General features: G+C 39.6%; 1 protein-coding gene across 4 annotated transcripts in view; it reads right to left on the bottom strand.

Annotated features, from left to right (window-relative positions):
• Positions 1-22,361, bottom strand: part of pign (phosphatidylinositol glycan anchor biosynthesis class N) — a 160,754-nt gene that overhangs the window by 48,583 nt on the left and 89,810 nt on the right. For all 4 annotated transcript variants that reach the window (XM_033048957.1, XM_033048948.1, XM_033048973.1 and 1 more), the window contains exons 14-21: positions 18,770-18,952; positions 18,397-18,539; positions 15,842-15,941; positions 12,043-12,135; positions 9,399-9,490; positions 7,987-8,101; positions 3,509-3,617; positions 164-266 (exon numbers count right to left, since the gene is read on the bottom strand). In XM_033048957.1, coding sequence (XP_032904848.1) covers positions 164-266; positions 3,509-3,617; positions 7,987-8,101; positions 9,399-9,490; positions 12,043-12,135; positions 15,842-15,941; positions 18,397-18,539; positions 18,770-18,952 — 938 coding nt within the window. The remainder of the gene's footprint in view (positions 1-163; positions 267-3,508; positions 3,618-7,986; positions 8,102-9,398; positions 9,491-12,042; positions 12,136-15,841; positions 15,942-18,396; positions 18,540-18,769; positions 18,953-22,361) is intronic.

The raw sequence follows: 22,361 nt of genomic DNA, 5'->3' as shown, positions 1-22,361 counted from the left end.
TTGCAGCCTGTTTTTTTTTACCTCAAATTCGGTTTTAACTGACAAAGCACATTGATCGTCCTTGGTTAAACATGCATTTTTACAAGTAGAATAGCATCTCTGGAACTATGAGGAAAAATTAATTAATATCAGGAATTTGTTTTACACAGAGAAAAAAGGATACCCTGTACTGAACAAGAGGTAGGTGGACATTAATGAGAGGTAAATGCTTAGCAGTCGTTGAAAGATAAATGTTGAGCTAATCAGAGGTATCAGTAAGGAGGAAGCTGTAAGGAAAAACAAGGAATATCATTAATTCAATAGCATTCCACATCTATGTCAAATATGGTATCACATCACAAAAATAACAGCTGAAATTGCACTATTATTGCAACTGGCCTATGCTACTAAAACTGTAAACAAAACTAACTCGGTTCAATGAAGTGAATATTCCTGTTTAACCTTAAATAATTTCAAAATAAATTGAGGAAAATCTACCACAACATTTCAAATATAAAAAGTATATTATCAATGTTGCTGATAAAATCAAGTGCCAGACATTATGCCAATTGTGAACAGCAAGGTGTCAAAAAACAGCAATGCGATAAATTTGTTTCAGGGTTTTGAGTGAAGTTGACCAGGACACCAAAACTTACTAGTCCTTCTTGATTCATACCACTTCAGTTTAAACTTTGACATGAAAGGTTAGAATTCCTCTCAGTTTAACAACAATCTCTAAAGGCACGAAATGTTGTTCAGACTGAAAAGTCTGAATGACAATAAAGGATACTTTGCTTTACTTTTTTTTAACTTTAGGTGGCACATTGACAGTGCTGGGAGACTGCTGGTAAAGAGGTGGCATGTGTTAAGAGCACTTTGTATCCATTTTCAAGGTTGAAGGTAAGAGACCAATGGCAAAGGCACCAGGGACGTAACAAAGTAAAAAAGAACAATAGATTTAAAGCAAGCTAACAAAAATACAGAACAGATTAGAATGCAAGACTGTCAAATCTTCAGCACCTGATAATTGAGATCCCAAGCTATTAAAGGAAAAGATTGAAAGAACTGCACAATTTCCTGAACATCACTAGATGTAGTATTCTGGATTTTGAGCTTCTAGCGTGGAAATTTGAAAGCTATTACTTCCTTACTTAAGGTAGTGAGCAGAGAGTTGTTAGGTAACAGCAGACCTACCTACTTAACATCACTTCAGGGAAGTTACTGGAATCGATAATTACTGCATATGAACAGGTGGCATGCAGCATGCATTTGTGAAAGGAAGGTATGTAATGTTTGAAAAACAGAATGGTTTCATTATTACATCAATTGAGCAACTGTCTTTGAGTGCTGTCAATACCAAAAGGTATCTGAAAGAGTTTGGCACTTGATTTCATGAGCAACGGTGTTGAGCATAAAATTGGAGAGCATCAACTGACTTGGACAGTAATGGATAGGAAATTAACAAATTAACAATAAAAATAAAGGATCTGTTCTCAATTTGGCATGATGTGGCAAGTGGTATTTCCCAGATGCCTCTTACAATGAGAATTTAACTGAAATAATAGATAACAGTACAATTTTTTTTTTTAAATTGCAGTAGATTAGGATGCACATTGTAGAGATAGGAGTTGCAATTTACACATAACATCGGGCCGTCCGTAACGGCGACTGCGGAGGGTTCATGGCCCTGACCAAGGATTAACAAAGGAGGAGGACTGACTGAACGTTATTGCCTGCCACCGCAGAATGTTGATTCCACTGTGGTGGATGTTCATGTTGTATTCTATTGTGTATTGTGCTCTTTTTGATTGTATGGCTGCATGGTAAATCAAATTCCACTGAAACTTAATTGGTGCATGTGGCAATAAATGTGAACTTGAACTTAAACACAAACAATGTTTGGAAGGACAGGTTGGGATTCCTTATTAACATGTAGGAGTAGGAACTGCAAAGGAGTTTGATTCCAATGCACGCAAATCATTTATAACTATTACATGGACAAAATGGAACAAATGTCTAGTGGAATATTGGCCTTTGATGGAAAATCTAATGAGGAACTGACAATGCATTTGCAAAATGTTGGTATGCTGGAGTACTCTGGTTTTGGACATCTTTGGAAATATATCTTGGAAGCCATAAAGTTCAGATGATACTGAATGACAAGGCATAAGAGGTTAAACAAATTAAGTGTGCTAGGAATTTAGATGGTTGACAACTGAAATAACAAGGAAGTAAATACTAAAAGAAGATTTTAAGGTAAGTCTGAACTATATAATGTTGAGGCTCTATAAGATGCTGGTAAGGCCGCATTTGGAATATTATGAGCAATTTTGGGCACCATATCTGAGGAAGGATGTTCTGGCTCTGGAGAGAGTCCAGAAGAGGTTTACAAGAATGATCACAGGAATTAATAGGTTAACGTATGATGAGCGTTGTCGGCACTGGGCCTGTACTCGTTGGAATATAGAAGAATGAGGGGGGCCCTCATTGAAACATGCAGAATAATGAAAGGCTTGGATAATGAATATGGAGAGCATGTTTCCACTATTGGGAGAGTCTAGGACTAGAGGTCATAGCCTCAGAATTAAAGGACGTTCTTTTAGAAAAGAGATGAGGAGAAATTTATTTCAGTTAGATGGTGGCGAATCTGTGGAATTCTGCCACAGAAGACTATGGAGGCCAGGTCAGTGGATATTTTTAAAGCAGAGATAGATTCTTGATTAGTACAGGTTTCAAGAGATTATGGGGAGAAGGCAGGAGAATGGAGTTAGGAGGGAGAGACAGATCAGCCATGATTGAATGGCGGAGTAGACTTGATGGGCCGAAAGGCCTAATTCTACTCCTTTTCCTTATGACCGTGGGAAAATATACTTGGGAAAATTAACAAAATAGGAACTGTTTAAATTAACAATAGGCAAATTAGGAATCCGTTTTTCCAGACAATGGATAGTGGAAACCCAGTCTTATTAGGTAACAGCAGACCTACCTACTTAAGGTCACTATCGGGAAAACCAGAACTTGATCTCAGAAGGGTACAAGTTTCCTGTGGTCATTTCAGCCTCACAGGTTTGTTTGGCAAATGAATCAAGGGTCAGAGGGACAGCTTGGCAGCTAACTAGATCACAGCACTGGAATAACTCAGTGGGTCAGGTGGCACCAATGGAGGACATGGATAAACTACATTTCATATCGGGACCCTTCTTCAGATCATAGCATATCCGTATAGTGTATACAATTACCTTTATCTCTCTGGAGTGCAATTTGACCAATGGTTTCTGAAACGGAGATGATGTTTTTATCATTGAGCTTTAGTTGATACTCCTTTACTACTGTGTGGGTGAACGCTAAGGCTTCCTGTTTCATTAACATTGCAGTTATGATCCATCCAGATAGACTCGTAGTTATTTCTGCTCTGCTCCTTTGAAATGCATTTCCACTAGCAATTCATTATCTTTCACCAAACACAAAAACAGCAGAGTAATGCCATAACATAAATGCAGTTCGGAAGCCCTCCAGCACCAAAGCTTACCTAGAATTGTCCAACTGATAATCTGATTGATTAGCGGCAACCCATGTTTAAAAGCCAAACTGGAGTGTGTGGTGTTCACAATGTAGAGTGACAGAACAATGATCAGCGACTGCAATAAACACAGGTTTTATATTAGATATTGTGTTGTATTAATAGACAATAGACAATAGGTGCAGGAGTAGGCCATTCAGCCCAGGGCCGGCCTTAAGCCGATTTGACCGATTGCTCCCAATTGGGCCCCGCGCCTAAGGGGGGCCCCGCACTGATGTTCCGTATTTCGTACGGAAATACGAATTCTCTTTGTTAAATAAAGTTGTTTTTTTAATTCGCCATCCGGATTTTTTTTTTAAACGAACATGTATAACCAAAGATCTTCTAGCAGAGCTCCACTATAGGATCTTTGTTATAACAACCGCTGCACGGCCATCAGACACAAACGATTTGTTAACTAGTACTGTTAGCACTTCTTAACAGCAAGTACTTAACACGTTGTTACACAAAGTCATCAATGCATCCATCCGCATTCCTCAGTAAATGTTATTGTGTTTTGAACAAGTATTAATGACGCCGTGTTCCTTTGAATAAAATTCACGCGGCGTCATTAATACTTGTTTAAAACACAATTACATTTACTGAGGAATGTAGATCGATGACACGTTGAGAATTTCTTTAAACTCACCATCGTGAGTGAGGGCCCCGGACCGCGAGAAGGGGCTTCGTCCTGGTGTGCAGGTTAGTTGTTCACCTACCAACCCACGTTGTGTCTCTCTGTGTTTTGCTCTCTCCCTCCCCCCCTCTCTCTCTCCTGCTCCCCATCTCATCTCTCTCTAGCTCTCTCACCCTGTCGCCTCGGCATTCCCGGAATCATTGACGTTTTGCGGTAGACAAAAATGCTGGAGAAACCCAGCGGGTGAGGCAGCCGCCTTGCCCGCTGAGTTCCTCCAGCACTCTGTGTTTTTTGTTTGGCTCTGAAGTTCAAGGTGGCTCAGCGGGACGGGCAGCGGCTCTGGGGAGAGAGTTGCGTTTCTGGTCGAGACCCTTCTTCAGACAATCACAAGTACTCTCACCGACGAGAGTTCAGTTCAGTCTGAAGAAGGGTCTCGACCAGAAATGCAACCCTCTCCCCAGAGAGGTTCAGTTCAGTCTGAAGAAGAGTCTTCTCCCCAGAGTCGCTGCGCTGCCTGTCCTGCTGAGTTACTCCAGCTTTATGTCTATCTTCAATTTCAGAGAAATACAATTTCTCACGGGGGGCTTATAATGTCTCTAAACCCCTCTGGGACCCTCTGAACTCCTCTAAACCCTCTCTAGTCCCTCTAAACACTTCTAAACACACCTGAACCCATCTGAAGCCCTCCAAACATCTCTAAACCGTTTAAACCCCTCTAAACTAGGAGGCTGCAAGGTGACTTGGATAGGCCGGGTGAGTGGGCAAATGCATGGCAGATGCAATATAATGTGGATAAATGTGAGGTTATCCACTTTGGTGGCAAAAACAGGAAAGTAGACTATTATCTGAATTGTGGCCAATTAGGAAAAGGGGAGATGCAACGAGACCTGGATGTTATGGTTCACCAGTCATTGAAAGTAGGCACGCAGGTGCAGCAGGCAGCGAAGAAAGCAAATGGTATGTTAGCATTCATAGCAAAATAATTTGAGTATAGCAGCAGGGAGGTTGTACTGCAGTTGTACAGGTTCTTGGTGAGACCACACCTGGAGTATCGCGTACAGTTTTGGGCTCCTAATCTGAGGAAGGACATTCTTGCCATTGAGGAAGTACAGAGAAGGTTCACCAGACTGATTCCTGGGATGTCAGGACTTTCATATGAAGAAAGACTGGATAGACTCGGCTTGTACTCGCTAGAATTTAAAAGATTGAGGGGGGATCTTATAGAAACTTACAACATTCTTAAGGGTTTGGACAGGCTAGATGCAGGAAGATTGTTCCCGATGTTGGGGAAGTCCAGAACAAGGGGTCACAGTTTAAGGATAAAGGGGAAATCTTTTAGGACTGAGATGAGAAACACGTTTTTTACACAGAGAGTGGTGAATCTCTGGAATTCTCTGCCACAGAATGTAGTTGAGGCCAGTTCATTGGCTATATTTAAGAGGGAGTTAGATGTGGCCCTTGTGGCTAAAGGGATCAGGGGGTATGGAGAGAAAGCAGGTACAGGATACTGAATTGGATGATCAGCCATGATCATATTGAATGGCGGTGCAGGCTCGAAGGGCCGAATGGCCTACTCCTGCACCTATTTTCTACGTTTCTATGACTGCGTCCAACTGCTGTCTGGTTCGTTGACGGTTTGCTAGATATGAACTGTTTTGGGAGGGAAAAATGCTCACGGCAGACCAAACGTGTTAAACAGAAATTGGTCAGATAGTGAGCTTTACACAGTGAGAAATCATGTGAAATAATCACTGAATTTAATTTTAAATGAATGTACCTGCATGTTATACTGTTTAGTTTGGAGATACAACCAGATAGTCTGGTTGATACAACCAGATTAGTTTGGAGATACAACCAGATAGTCCACTGAGTTCGCACCGACCAGCGATTTTTGTTTTACTATTTGACAATTTTATTTGGCGGCCAATCAAACGCTGTCTCTAAGGGGGTTGCATCCAATTACCAACCAGCTTGCCTTAAAATTCCCGTCCAATCAACAAATAGGTCTGTCTCCGCTGTCTCCAAGGGCATTGATGGAGAGAGGGACTCCATTCCTCCCCCACCCAAGTTGCACCAGCTTCTCTTTCTCACCCAACAAACAGCTAACAATGACCTGTTTCCTTTGCCATCGTCACTTTTTTGCATATCTTTCATTCATTGTTCTATATCTCTCTACATCTTCGTCCAAATCTCTCGTTTCCTTTTCCCGTGGCTTTCAGTCTGAAGAAGGGTCTCGACACAAAACGTCACCCATTTGTTCTCTCCAGAGATGCTACCTGTCCCGCTGAGTTACTCCAGCATTTTGTGTCTATCTTCGGTTTAAACCAGCATCTACAGTTCCTTCCGACACTGTTTTTCTTCCCACAGTTGTTGCCCAACTCACTAAGTTTTTCCAGCATTTTCTTTTCATATCCTCCAGATGTTCTTTGCAAACAATAAATACATTTTGAAGGACAGTTACTTTTGTTATTTAGTAAATATGCTAACTGATCTATGCCCAGCAAATTCAACACACAAAACTGTGATAATGACCAGGTAGTCTTTTGCAGTGGTCCTGATGGAGAAATAAGCATTGATCAAATCACTTGGGTTAGCCACCCTGCTCTTTTAAAACAGCACCATCTTCTACTTCTTTCAACCAGCAGCGTAGACGGACTCCTGCCTTATCATCTCATCCTACCGAGTGCATCTCTGACACCACAGCACCCTCTTACTACTGCACCAGAATGCCGACTAGAGCTTTTTGTTTAATTCTCTGGGAGTGTGACACCATCAATAATTTAGAGCTTCAGTGCCATAACCTGATCATAACCTTCACTTCTATAATTCACCAAAATCATCCTTAACTGGGCAAGTGGGAGAGATGTTAAGCACCACCTTCCAAATATAAATACTTACCCATAGGGATAGCCAGTGTTAGGTGACTGGAGGATGTCTGGGGTAAGGAAGTATTTTAAGATTCCAACCACCACTGACTATTGTTGTGAACTTTGCAACTACCGAAGCACAGGAGCACAGAAATATAGATGTAGAAAGAGGTCATATAGCTCAAATTTGTTCTGCCATTCAATGCCAAGACCGAACTAAATGCACATATCTGTTTTCCCAATACCCCTCAGTGCTACTTGTTCATAATAAATTGCCTACCTAATCAAATCACAACTTAATCGATTGTTTGTATATGCCTCTGGAAACTAATTATGATCTTATATACCATTCTGACTGCAATTGATTGAAATATAAGTAAGGTTATTATGCGTTTAAATGAAAATTGCTTTCATCTGATGTTTGATGGTTGCCTCAGGATCTTAAAAATAAGGGCCTGTCAGTTTCTCTCCTCACAACCCCTTCTGGTCCCTTCAGACCAAACCGGGACACTCAGATTCATCTTATGTTATGAGGAGCAAGTTCATAGTGCATTATCAGAATACAGTGAGGGTCTCTGATCTCATCAAAATGCACTGACTCTCAGCAGAAGAGCACGCACATGCATGTCAAGTGTGGCAATGATCTGACATTCACTGCTGAGGTTAATCCACAAGATTGGTGATTTGAGTAAGCCACAACAGGGGACTTGACAGGTCTGGGCAGGAGAAGTTTTGTCAAAGAAAACATACATAAACATTTCCAAGGACTAACAAAAGACAGAGACTTTGTCTGGCAGAGAAATAGATGCTGAATTCTGTCATTGTTATCAAATCATTTCCACTGATAAATGTTGGAAAATATTACAAGACAAATAATACAATACAATACCATTTTGCTACAACGATTAATTCTGCATAAATATGACATATATATATATCCAAACCTGTGCCACGTATATACTTTTTTTCACTTTGGCCTCAAATGTTTGTTGCTTTGCCATCTTGATTGAAGTGCAAAAGACAAAAGTGCAGATGATAGTGAGCAATCCAGCTCCTGTTCTGCTTCCAGAAAGAAATATCAAATTAAAGGATTCAAATGGCGACCATTCATTACCAGCAATTATATTTCTCTGAAACATACTTGCTGCCCTCCAGTCAATTACTTGAGTCTCTTAAATGCATAGAACGGTGAATGGCAGGGGCCTGGGGAGTAAGGTAGAGCAGAAGGACTGCAGGTACATAATTCCCTGAAAGCGGCATAACAGGGAGATAGGGTGGTCAAGAAGGCCTTCGGTTCATTGGCCTTCATCGGACAGAGTACGGAGTATAGAAGTTGGGTTGCTATGTTACAGTTATACAAAATGTGATGAGGCCGGATTTGGAGTATTGTGTTCAGTTGTGATCCTCTGCTATAAGAAGGATGTCGATAAACTGGAAAGAGTGCAGAGAAGATTTACAAAGATGCTATCAGGACTTGAGAGCCTGAAGTATAGGGAGAGGATGGGCAGGGTAGGACTTTATTCCTTGGAGCACAGGAGGTTGAGGGGTGATCTTTTAGAGGTGTACAGATCATGAGGGGAGTAGATAGAGTGAATGCACAGAGTCTGCTTACCCAGAGTAGGGGAATCAAGAATCAGAAGACCTGTTTAAGATAAGAGGGAAAGATTTAATAGGAACCTGAGGGGCAACATTTACACATAGGGTGATGGATATATGGATTGAGCTGCCAGAAGAGATAGTTGAGGCAGGTACTACAACAGTATTTAAAAGACATTTGGACCAATATATGGTAAAGAAAGGATTGGCGGGATATGGGCCAAATGTGGGCGTAAATGGGGCATCTTGGTCGGCGTGGGCAAGTTGAGCCGTAGGGCCTGATTCCATGCAGCATGACACTGTGATTTTATAACTATACAGCACAAAAGAAGATCATTTGGCCACTGGTTTCTAGGTGAGACCTGTTCAAAAAGTTATTCAAACAATCACAATCCTCTGTCCTTTACCTCAAGGCCTGCAATTTTTCAAATTTTCTGCGATACATTTAAATCAAGGTACTAACGTAATTCATAACATAATAATTATAAGCACAACAGTTCATCACAGGAGAGTATCTTGCTCCAGTTTTAACAAAGTGTGATATGATCTCCAGCATATTTGTATAATTGTGGGTCCATTTTTGCTGTTTGATGCGATTATGTTTATATTAAACTTGGTGCCAAAATAAACTTTTGAATAATTTTTACTCAATTGTTGTTTAAAATATTACAGCTCAATTGTTTTTTCTTTGCACTTTATCACAAGATACCACTGTACTGTATTATTATAATCACTTGACTCACGTGATGGGCAAACTTACACAAATGTAATATTGGGACTTCTTCCAACAACTGGCATTAATGGAAACAAAGCCAGGACGAAGCAGAAAGAAATCCAACTTAAAGACATAGCCTAAGGATAACATAAAAACATAAAGATAACAAAGTAAAAATTAGCACAAATACCATTTAGATCCAGATGCAAATTTTATCCTGCAGATCTGATTATTTCCAGCTCAAGTTAGATAGGGTCCATTTATCAGTGTGAAAATCCAGTTGAATGATGCATGAAATCTCCATAATTTGCCCCAGTTAATGGATGGTGGTCATGAATGCTATAATTATAATGAAAGGATATATAGCATAGATCCTGTTTCTGGATATAAAGATGCTTACATAAAACTAAATGATTCCCTCCACAATGACACTTAGTGAACTCAACATAAGAATTAAATTACAAGCTTTCAATGGAAAAAATGTTTTTTTAACGCTGAGATTAGTTCATTACGGCACAAGGAAATCTTGTCCACTGGAAACAAATCAGAAAATATAGGAAAGAGTGTGCTCATTTCCCTGGCCATTAATATGCTGAAAATCACAGGCAACAAATTAGCAAATGTAACAAAACCTGCCTCAACTGTAATTATATTTTCCAAAGCTGTCGAGTTAGATCCCATGTAAAATAGTTTTTGGGTGCCCAAAATGAAACAGGAACAGGTGTCCAGCAATCTCTCAGGCCGATTTGACCATTCTAGGATATCGATGTGGCTCATTTTGGCTCAATATTCATTAATCTGGTGTCGACCAAAAATCACTGATGTCAGATTTAATTTTATAATTATTTCTTGCACTACTACTTTTTGGGAGAAAGACTTCTACACATGCAACTTTTTATGTCTCGATAAATATCTGATATGCTCTCTTGAACTGCCTAGTTCGTCTGGTTCTGATAGTCCCTTGACCTACAATTTAAAATATCCTATCTTTTCGAATGCTTCCAAAAGCCTTAGAATTAAATCAGCCCATAACTTCCTCTACTGAGGGAAATACAGGCTTGCTTTGTGTAATCTGTCTTCATCATATATTCTTTGGAACTCACATGAATGTCAGTCACTGTGTGGCTTCCTAACTTTAGAGTCCTGATACGTAGATAGAAACATAGAAACATAGAAATTAGGTGCAGGAGTAGGCCATTCGGCCCTTCGAGCCTGCACCGCCATTCAATATGATCATGGCTGATCATCCAACTCAGTATCCTGTACCTGCCTTCTCTCCATACCCTCTGATCCCCTTAGCCACAAGGGCCACATCTAACTCCCTCTTAAATATAGCCAATGAACTGGCCTCGACTACCCTTGATATAACAGTATGACAGGCAGTTTTTGAACACTTGATTTGAGAATGCTTAAAATTGGGACAATATTCCTGTGATCCAACAGTGACAATACTACACCATTAAAGAACAGTATATAATTTCAATAAAATTAATTCATGCATAGAAAAGCAGGAAAAGGTGACCAGTTTAATGCAATCAAACAGATTGCCTAAATTCAAATAGAGTTTGTTTGTGTGACAGGCTCTTATGGGGTGGGTATGAAATAAGCAGTATATATTTGAGTTTTATGTTAAACATACCAATTATTCAGTCACAGTTTTTAGAAAGTAATCCTGTCAGGACAGCTGTTATTGTTACCAACTGTTTGATTGATGAAGAGTTGTTTCTAAAGGCATACACTGCATGATCGTACACATGTATAACAGCAGTATACTGATAAGTGTGCCAACTTCAGTTTTCTTATTAGAAAATTACTAAAGTTGCTGTAAATATTCAACGGCGTTCAAAAGGAAAATTAAAGGGTAATTGGGCGTGCATTATTTAAATAATTACTGGATCTTTCCGAGTTGTCAATTCATCAAGCTCATTTGACAGGGGAATTAGCCAATCATCTCCACTGGCTGGCTTTAGTGTTGAACATATGCTAACTGTAGAAAGGCACGATTAGGCAGAGAATTTAGAAGTGAATTTATATTAAATTCATGCATATAATTTGCAATGTGCTCAATGCATTTTTCTGGAGAAATGTCTTTCCTTTCATTGAAAGAGGTTCACCTAGTACATGTTTTCTCTGTTGATTGAATGGAGTTGCTGAACACATTGGCTTGGTTTAACATGCATTAGACTACAGCTTGTCTTATATCCCACTGCCATTTCACTTTCCTAATACAGTGTTGTCAACAGGTATTCCAATGCACCTCCAGTCATGCCTAATTTCATACAATTTTACAGTCATGGGAATGGAAGTTCGCTGTAGCCATTTCCTAAAAGGAACCACTAATGCCATATAATTCACCATGATTTTGGTCTCTGTAACCAAAGAAAAAAATGTATTTAAATGTAATCCATTTAAAATCTGGCAGAATTAATGTCCTAAATTTATGCCATGAACAGATTTTGAATGCGTGCTTTGTCCTTTTGTTCCAGAATGCCCGACTAGCAAGAAAAATTGCACAAATGCCTGTCAACTTCAATAAAATAATCATAAATAACCTTAAATTGCAATTTATTTTAAAAGCAAAGTTAATAACACAGAAGTGAATTGGTAAATATAACAATTGGCAATGGATTAGCTTTATTTCAAAAGTATTTTCATAACATAAGAGAGTATCAGGACAGTGCAGTATCACCTTATTGCGATAAAACAGCTTGGATTGCAGTGGCCAGCCAGCAAAGGCAACCAGACCAAGTGAAAGGACTTCACGGCAGAAGAAACTCACAACCTAGAGAAAAAAATATCCCGTCATTAGATACAGATGTAAATGAATATACAGTGCCCTCCATAATGTTTGGGACAACGACCCATCGTTTATTTATTTGCCTCTGTACTCCACAATTTGAGATTTGTAATAGAAAACATCGCATGTGGTTAAAGTGCACATTGTCAGATTTTAATTAAGGCCATTTTTATACATTTTGGTTTCACCATGTAGAAATTACAGCAGTGTTTATACATAGTCCCCCCATTTCAGGGCACCATGTTTGGGACACAGCAATGTCATGTAAATGAAAGTAGTCATGTTTAGTATTTTGTTGCATATCCTTTGCACGCAATGACTGCTTGAAGTCTGCGATTCATGGACATCACCAGTTACTGGGTGTCTTCTCTGGTGATGCTCTGCCGTCATCTTTAGCAATCATCTTTAGCTTATGCATGTTTTGTGGACTAGTCCACTTCAGTTTTCTCTTCAGCATATAAAAGGCATGCTCATTTGGGTTCAGATCGGGTGATTGACTTGGCCACTCAAGAATTGATCATTTTTTAGCTTTGAAAAACTCCTATGTTGCTTTAGCAGTATGTTTGGGATCATTATCTTGCTGTAGAATGAACCGCCGGCCAATGAGTTTTGAGGCATTTGTTTGAACTTGAGCAGATAAGATGTGTCTATGCACTTCAGAATTCATTATGATACTACCATCAGCAGTTGTATCATCAATGAAGATAAGTGAGCCAGTACTTTCAGCAGCCATACATGCCCAGGCCATAACACCCCCACCACCGTGTTTCACAGATGTGGTGGTATGCTTTGGATCTTGGGCAGTTCCTTTTCTCCTCCATACTTTGCTTTTGCCATCACTCTGATATAAAGTAGACAAAAAATGCTGGAGAAACTCAGCAGGTGAGTCAGCATCTAGGGAGAAAAGGAATAGGCAACGTTTCGGGTCGAGACCTCTTCTTCTGTCTGAAGAACTTTGGTCTTCATGTTGACAAACAGCAATAAAATTTTCCAAAGATGATGGAAAGACTGGAGGAAATACTAGGGGCTGAGAGCTCTCTTATACCTGCACGAGGGAAGCAATTAAACACACCTGAACAATTACAAACGCCTGTGAAGCCACGTGTCCCAAACATTATGGTGCCCTGAAATGGGGGGACTATATATAAACACAGATGTAATTTCTACATGGTGAAACCAAAATGTATAAAAAATACCCTTTAATAAAATCCGACAATGTGTACCACATGTGATTTTTAAAAAATTACAAATCTCAAATTGTGGAGTAGAGAGGCAAATAAATAAATGATGGGTCCCAAACATTATGGCGGGCACTGTAATACCAAGGAAAGTATTAGAGTACTGCTACAAAATTGCAAATTTGTCTCAGCACCACAAATTAATTGTTTGACAATACTCAATGCTCATAGATACTAGCTCGGTGCTTACCACCCCAGCAGCGGACTGTTCCAGCTGCTACGGTCAGGCAAATGCCTCCATTGCCATGCTGTGAGAAGGGAGAGGATGAGAAGGAATTTCTTCCCAGAGGCCATTAGGACTGTAAACTCCTATCTCTCCAGGGACTAACTTTACTGTACCATTTTACTGTTGCGTGGTGTCTTTTTAAAATTGCTGTTTTTTCCTTTTTCTTCCCTCCCACAAATATGTAATATGTGAATATGTGATTCTATTCCATTCTGTTTCTAGTCTGTTTGTTTTTTTGCACAAATAGCGAACATTGCCACTCTTCATTTCACTGCACATCTCGATGTGTATGTGACGAATAAACTTGACTTGACTTGATTTGACTTGAAGACCAGACATAAGTTGTACAGATAAAGTTGGTTCCGCTAGATAACTTCAGGAAAGTTTCATACAGGTAATTTATTCTGCACCGTTATTATTTTCATTTGTTCAAAGAAAGTTGCTGCAATGTTCAGGACAGATTCGCAGAGTTGCAAGGATTATTGCATGGAAATGACCTGTAGTCTACATGAGAGGGGGGGCATTTAATATCTACGTGCTTCCCTCAAGAGAGGATTTTAACAGTAACTAAAATACAAAATTATTTACGATTATATCGGTTTTTAGATAAACTGTGAAAGACTATTGCAGAAAATGATATAGAGAAGCTCATAAACAGTTGCCATGTTCCATTATTCTTCCTCATAGATTGTCATATCAATCTCTTTCTCAAAGACAAATGAACACAAAGGAAAGGAAGCAGCCATGCGCAAATGTTTATAACTGAAAGATGAAAGCCTGTGCCATCTCAATGAAATAATGTAGCTGACTGACGTGAAATAGAGCCAGTCCATACATAAAACATACCGTTCACTACATTATTATTTGCCACATCAGCTACCCTTACGGGGGCAGGAAAATATGTGCAACTGGACCCTCTGAGGTGTTCAGCTCCCTGCCAATTAATGGGTGCTTAGGGATGGACAATGTATGCAGCCACTTCATTTATTGCTGCACTCCCTTAATGAATATAAAACCACTTCCTATGCTTTTACCTACTATTGAAAGCAATGATGTTTCACTGTTTTATTTGATCATTAGACATTAAGAGTCACAGAGCATATAGCACATTGATCAAATTAAGGTACAGATCAACCTGTGTGACCAACTGAGTTGCTCCAGCACTTTATATTTCACTCAAGATTCCAGCATATGCAGTTCCTGTGGCCTGTCCATTTCCCTCCAGGGATGCTCACTGACCCGCTGAATTACTCCAACACTTTATGTTTCATTACAGAGCAACCATGATCAATTTTAATGGAGAAACGGGATCAGTACTAAAGGATTACCCCAACATAGCATCAATAAATTGCCAAAAGTAAATTTGAGTTCAGAATCTTGATGATTGCATGGCTAATAGTATTTCACAGAGCACGTGCGAAACAACAACATTCCTTCTACTGTATAGCCAGCTGTTACAATCCCAAACACAATGATTAGAAGCACATAACAAGGTCCCTCAAACAAGAAAAGAATGGCCAAATGTTCATTGTTGGTGGCATTCACTGAGGTAGTTTTGTCTAAGACATTGGATGGCTGCTGTACTCTGAACAGTGTCAGATGTAAGTTATCATCCCCTTGAAAATGTGAAGACTTGTCTTAATACACAAATTGGGAATTAGAATCAGCAGTTGGCCATTCAGTCCTACTTTGCTATTCAATGTAATTGTAACATTTCCAAAGCATGGCACTTCTAACAAAGTAGAACTTCCTTCCTTTCAATTTACCCGGCAGATTAAATAGCACTTTCAGATTCCGGAGAGCAGTTTGTACCCACATTGTTCAAAGGGAAATTCATTGCACCGGTTTCCCCACCATACTTATTAATGAATTAAAAATGCAAAAGTAAAGATGTTACTTTTGGGTATGGCAAAAATTCATGTTAAACTTCACACTCCGCCTATTTTAAATTAGCTTTCTTTCGATTAAGTTAACAGTAATTCATTTCCGAAGGTTATTTGAGAAAGAAGACATCCCATCCTGAGATTCTCTGCCCAATGCCACCTTCACAGCCCCATGCAAATGTCAGGCCGATGACTCTAAATTCCACATCACACTTTCTGTGAATCTCCATGCCAAACAATAAAACATGTTGATCTGCGAGATCATTTTCCAGCAGAATTTCCATTTGCTGTAGTTTGATCTCTAATTTTGAAAAGGAACATTTAAAATAGTTCACATTGCTTACCATGGTTTCAATCCCCATGATAAAAAGTAATAAATAGCCAATGGACTTTGTAGGGGGAAGTGTTAAAAATAAATTGAATATATTTTTAATGACTCTAAACCTGGAAAACAATAAGACAAACATTATTTGAGATCAGACTTAACCACAAAAAAATATTTTTAAACTCCTCAATCTAGAAATAGCATTGGTAAAATAATATTCTTTAAATGAGTTGAAAACAATGAATTGAGAATATATTCTCTTATAAATCACATTTACTTAAAATAGAAAATACAAATTAGAAATGCAAGTAGTGCAAGAACAAAGGTAGATTTTAGTTTCACCGAACTCTCAATATTGCAAAAATGTTCTAAGGTCTTTCACAACGACATTATCAAATAAAATAAAATTTATATCAAATCTCACAATGTGATATGAGCAAAACTGACATAAAGCTTCATCAAGAGGTTTACTTTTAAGATGGGATCGAGTTTAAGAAATTGGTTGCCATTGGCTGTCAAAGGGTACAGGAAGTAGCAAACATTAGAGCACAAATATCTCTGCATTTTATAGGCCGCGGGGCCGGGGGAGGGAGGGGGCATAACATAGCAAGTGTGAATTTAAGGAGAGAAATCAAAGAGAATGAACTTTATCAGCCATTCAGAGCCACTGAACATCAGAAAGCATATGAAATCAGATAAAGCATGAATATCTGAATTCAACAATGGCTGCCTAAACTTTGAGAGCTCATTGCAGAAGTAGGATGCTTTGTCGGTAGGTTCCGGGGCAGAAACCAGGGTTTCGCAGATTTTTGATAGACGATAATAAATAGCTCAATGCATCATCTTTATAAATGGCATATGATGTTTAACCAATATAAAATGTTAAATATTTAGTAGTATATTAAATTAGATAATCAAGAGCCTGGTCGAGAGAAAAGTTTAAAAGAGTGCATTACATGAGGAGAGGCAGAGTGCTAGTGAGTTTTAATGAGTTTATGACAAGATTTTCAAGATCTTATTCATGATAAATTGACAAAATGATATGCACACAGGGTTTTAATTCATTCATGGATCTAAATTCCAATACCAAATCAAATGCTGCAAGTTCTGTATATTATCCCACAACATATCTGTGGAGGACAAGGGAATGGATAAATCCACAGGGCCTGATGGAATCTATCCTAGGATGCGAAGGGAAGTAAGGGAGGAGTACACTCGGGCTATGACAAAGATTTTTGCATCTTGTTGGCCATGGGTGAGGTACCAGTCGACTGGTGGATAGCTAACATTGTTCCATTGTTCAAAATGGGTTGGATAAGCCTGGAAATTACAGACTGGTGGGCCTTATTTTATAGATAGGGAAGATGTTGGAGAAGATTCAAAGGGGCAGGATGTATGTTCACATGGAGGAGTCTGCTTGGTTTTGTGCAGGGAAAATTCCGTCTCACCAATGGGTTTTACGAGGAGATATCTAAAAAAAAACGAAGGCAGAACAATAGACATGGATTATGTGTTGGAAGGAACTACCGTATTTGTCATCAATGAAGACGCACCTGCGTCGAAGACACCTCCCCATTTTGAGTTGCTAATATTTGAAAAACGGCTAGCGGGACAGAATTTCTCACGCTCAATAAAATAAAAAATAAAAATACAGAGAGTAACAATTCAATTTGCACAAGGCTTCCAAATCTCCTCCATTCTGAATGACTGAATGGATGGGGGGGGGGGGGGGGGGGGGTGGAGGTTGACGACCCCCTCCAAGAGCAATGATCATAAAGCGGAACGTGTCAGCGGGCGATTTTTTAACAGGACTGCGGGCGGTGGAGCTTACTCCTGTGTCAGTGCGATCAAGGGACCAATTGAGGTTACTCGCGCTGACAAGAGTAAAATCCACCACCTGTTGCCCTGTTACCCATCGCCCGCTGACCCGCTCAGCTAAATTTTTGTGCCTTATTTTTGGGTAAAAAATAGCGGCTTCATTGGCGGGAAATACGGTACATTGAAGATAGACAAAAAAAGCGGGACAGGCAGCATCTCTGGATAAAAGGCATGGTTTGAGCATTCATGTAATTGTAATATTTAAAAGACATTTGGACAGGTACTTAAATAGGAACAGTGTTGAGTGATATGGGCAAATTAGATTAGTTTAGTTAGGCATTGCATTTGGCATGGACAAGGTGGGCTGATCGGGCCTATTTCTGTGATGTATGTTATATGACTCTAGAATCAGTAGATTCCACAATACACTGTTGCCTCAATAACAGGCACTCCAAATTACTTTAAATCACTACAAAAGTAGATTTACTCTTCTAGATTTGTTTAATGCATTCTAAAAATGGTTAATGCAAATGAACTTATATTGAAAGCAGCAATGTAAAATGTTTTAACTCTTAATCTGCATATCACATGCAAAGGAAAGCTTCAACATGCCAAAATAGTCAATCAGTAACCCCAAAAAAATCATAAAACTTTTACGAAAGTCTGTTTGCATCCTTCAACCCAATTCTTTGCATTAGTCCACTGTAGTGAAGTACAAGAAATTTGACAGCAGAATCTGAATTATTTACCACTTACTCCTTTATTACTGCGTACCACACAGTGACTGGAAGCAGGCAATAAATATAATAGGTCCACGGACAGCTCTGAATCATCAGAAACAATGTTATCATTACACCAGCTCCAATGAATATCACAGGAAGGAGATGGTCGATCGGCAGCTGTGAAATACATGGAATATAGCACAAATTCATATTCGTGCTAGAACAGTCTTTGAAGGTGCACAAACAATGCAGAATAGAATCAGTCGTGGGGAAAACATTTGCAGTGATTGCAATTACTGATTTCAAGTTGTAATACATTTAGCTCGCTACCAAACCATACATACAGTTTTACTATCTAATATTTATGAAACTAAACAATATGGGATGGTTTTAAACAGTTCATTTACCTTATCCAGTTTGGAGATTGGCTTGGTTAACTTTGTGTGGAATTTGACAATCAGAACAAAAGCATACGATATCCAGCCCAAAAATCCTAGAACTACACTAGTCCCCAAGAAGATGCGATCATAGGTATGATAATAAGAGAGTCCTTCCAAACCAAGTTTTATTAGAGACTTGCAAAGTTTTATCTGCAAAAAAAACCAACATTAATAAATAAACAGTTCCACCATTAAAGAAAATTGTGAAAAGCCAGACTATCAAATTGGATATTGTAGATGGTTTATGCATGCAACCTATAATGTAGCTACCTCATCACCACTAACCACGCCCCATCATATTAGTATAACTGTAGTATCCTCCCTTTGTTCCTCCCACTAGGTCCCAGTACGCCTGAAGGCTGGATGCAGTCAGTGCTGGGACGTGTGTGCCATGTGCTATATTAAACTCCTAGTAAAGGTTACAGTGTGTCAGATATCACTCCTTTACAGATATCAATCTGGTTAACTTCTGAAATATATTAGATTATTGTTGAAGTCATTCCATATATTATATCAATAGTATTTCTCAGATGTCTTTTTATGGCATTTAAAAAAAATCAATCTGAGGATTTTATGGAAAGGTGATGTTGAGGTACATTATTTATATCTTACCCAACAGCAGAGCCAAATTAAGTACATAATATAGTGGAGAGCTGACGAGAATTTGAGAGAATAAAAGATGGTATTAATGTAGGATTACAGTAAATGGGTGCTTCATGGTTGCTGTGGAATCATTGGGCTGAATACCCAGTTTTCATGCTGTATCTCCCCAGCACATGTTATTTTTAGATATTGGCAGCGGGAAATTTAATTTCATTTTCACATCACATAACTGCTTGCTCACTTATATGATCATTTGATTCAATCCCATAAAACTTCTTCCAGGATATACAGTAGCAGGCCAACGTGCTCCATTGATAAGAGTCACGACGTTCAGGTACTAACATATTTTTGCTAGCTTAGTATACACAATATTTTATTTTCCCAAAATTCTTATTTGTCACAACTATTGGTATTCATTGGATCATTATACTTATTTTGAGACAAATAATGGAAACTTGACATCCTTAACCAAAAAAAAACATACCAGCTTTTGCCAAGTAGGTGGAAGAGTGAGGGACATGGGAGTGCCAGGTTGTGTGCAATGGCCATACCACATCCCTTTAGACTTGGCGGATGATATTTTGCCATTTCATTTTGTCATTCGGTAGGGGGCGCTGCACTGGCAGCAGCCTGTCGGCAGCGTGTCTGTCTTTTTTTAACTTTTTTTATTTTTTTAGTATGTTTAAAAGTCTGTTTTTAATGTTTCTTTGTGTGTTATGTGTGGGGGGTGGTGTGGGGGGGTGAGGGGGAAACCGTTTCGGCCGCCTCTTCCATGGAGGCGACTTTTTCAGGTCGCCTCCCCCGTGGCCTAACAGCAAGGATCGGCGCCGACTTTCCCGGAGACGCGCCCGGAGCTTCAGCGGCGGGCACAGCGTGGACTCTCGGCGCGGAGCGGGTGAGACCTCGCTGGAGGGGAGCGCTCCGTTACGCTGGCCCGCGGCAGCCGGCAGCCCGAAGCAGCGGTCTGCAGAACTCCAGCTGGTGCGGCGTCTACAGCCCGGGATCTCACGTGGAGGACCCGGGGGAAGAAGCTTCCACCGCCGGCCCATGGCCGTCTTCTACCGCGGGTGCGGCATGGACTTATCATCTCCCCTGAAGGGGAGCTTCGACCGCCAGCCCTGCAGACTGCGGTGCTTCCGGCTGCGGCACGGCAGGTACTTTAAAACTTTGACCGCCGGCCTGCGGCCTACACCAGCCTGAAGCCGCGGTCTCTGGTTGGGAAGAGCCGATCCTGGACTCACCTTGACTTTGACTTTGTCCCTTACCATCTGGACGCCCGCAGCAACGGCTGTGGAGGGTGGTGGTCCCGACCACGGGGGAAAATGGAGGAGGACTGGCCAAGCTCTGTGCCTTCCACCACAGTGATTAATGCTGTGGTGGATGTTTGTGTAAAATTTTTATTGTGGTTGTGTTCTTTATTATTGTACCGCTGCTGGCAACCCAAATACTACCGACCTTGGTTGTGTGGCAATTAAATTATTTCAATATTTCAAATTTAATGCTTATTTTGTGAGAATGTTCACTATGCTCTACGACAGTGAAGTGAGCAAAAATACCTCTTCTTTTGCACATGCAGCAATAATGGAGCTACTCTTCTTGATGCAAAAACTACTGGTCTACAGTCAAGCAGAATTAGGGGAGCAGCAGACAAATATGGCCATTTTTAGGTCCACCATCCTTGTGATGCATTCATAACATTCAAAGGAAGAAACAAACCTGGGATGAATCATCAATACCTTCAGCCCTTTTAGTAATAAGTAGAAAGGAAATAAATAAATTATGCTTCTATTTATTAGGTAGAATTCATCCACCATATAACATTATGAGATTGACACATATTTCAATTATGATTAGGTCCTTTTTTTTTTTACCATTACTCTTTTTCAAAACAGACAACTTGCAAGAACCTTATTTTCTCCATTGATGCAGATAACCACTTACTGATCAATTGATGCCACTTTACATTTTTGTGATGTCTACCTATTTTGCTTGCAACCACATTCTACACACTGACTTCACGTAACCAATACTTCATTAAGAACACAATGACACAGGATCAAGAATAAGTCTAAATGCCAGTAAATTATATGCCCACCTGTTAGTCTCAAAAACTGAATGCATTATTTGATTCAATGAGAAGCCATGGGAAATGCAAGGAGGATAACTGTATTCAATTGTAAAGGTAGATTGTATATTAATCCAATTAAGGTGCTTAGTATAATGAATGAAAGAGCACATATAGAAAAAAGTATACCACAACTGGATGATATCAGGGAAGCACTTCTCAAAGAAATGTGAAATTCCCTCCCCTCTGATAAGTAGCCAAACACCAGAGTTGGGGGCAAGTCCCTTGAAAGTAAAAATCAATAAACCTCTTTTGAAGTTAGGTGAACAAAGTAGATTGTTAAATGGAGCAGACATACAGATCAGCTATAATCTAATTAAAGAATGCAATAGGCTGCAAAGCCAGCTCCTGTTCCTATATTCCTGTGATATCTCCCAAGGAATTTCTTCATCCATAATTCTTTGTTGCAGCTGCTGAACTATGGAACAAGAATCAGTGTTAACAATTCAGTTCAATGATCTATCAATCATATATGGTTATTGATGGTACAAAGTTGACCTCCAAGTTCTCTTTAAATCTTTTCCCTCTCACCTTAAATTAATGGCCTCTAGTTTTAGATTCCTCTACCCTGTGAAAAAGACTGAGATTATTTATGCTCCTCATGATTTTGTACACCTCCGTAATGTTACCTCTCATTTTCCTAGGCTCCAGGTTAAAACGTCACAGCCTAACCAGTCTCTCCTGATAACTAAAGCCCTCCAATCCTGGTAACATCTCTGTGAATCTTTTCAGCGCCCTTCCCATTCTTCTTTCAGTTATGTTTCAGAAGAATGGCATTCTTCTTTCAGTTAGGTGACCAGAACTGCACAGAATGCTCCAAGTGTGGTCCCC

This window comes from Amblyraja radiata, chromosome 2 (genome assembly GCF_010909765.2).
Source record: "Amblyraja radiata isolate CabotCenter1 chromosome 2, sAmbRad1.1.pri, whole genome shotgun sequence".
In the NCBI taxonomy this organism is placed as follows: Eukaryota; Metazoa; Chordata; class Chondrichthyes; order Rajiformes; family Rajidae; genus Amblyraja; species Amblyraja radiata.
Note: the sequence above shows the minus strand (reverse complement) of the source record. Positions and strands in the feature narration are given on the sequence as shown.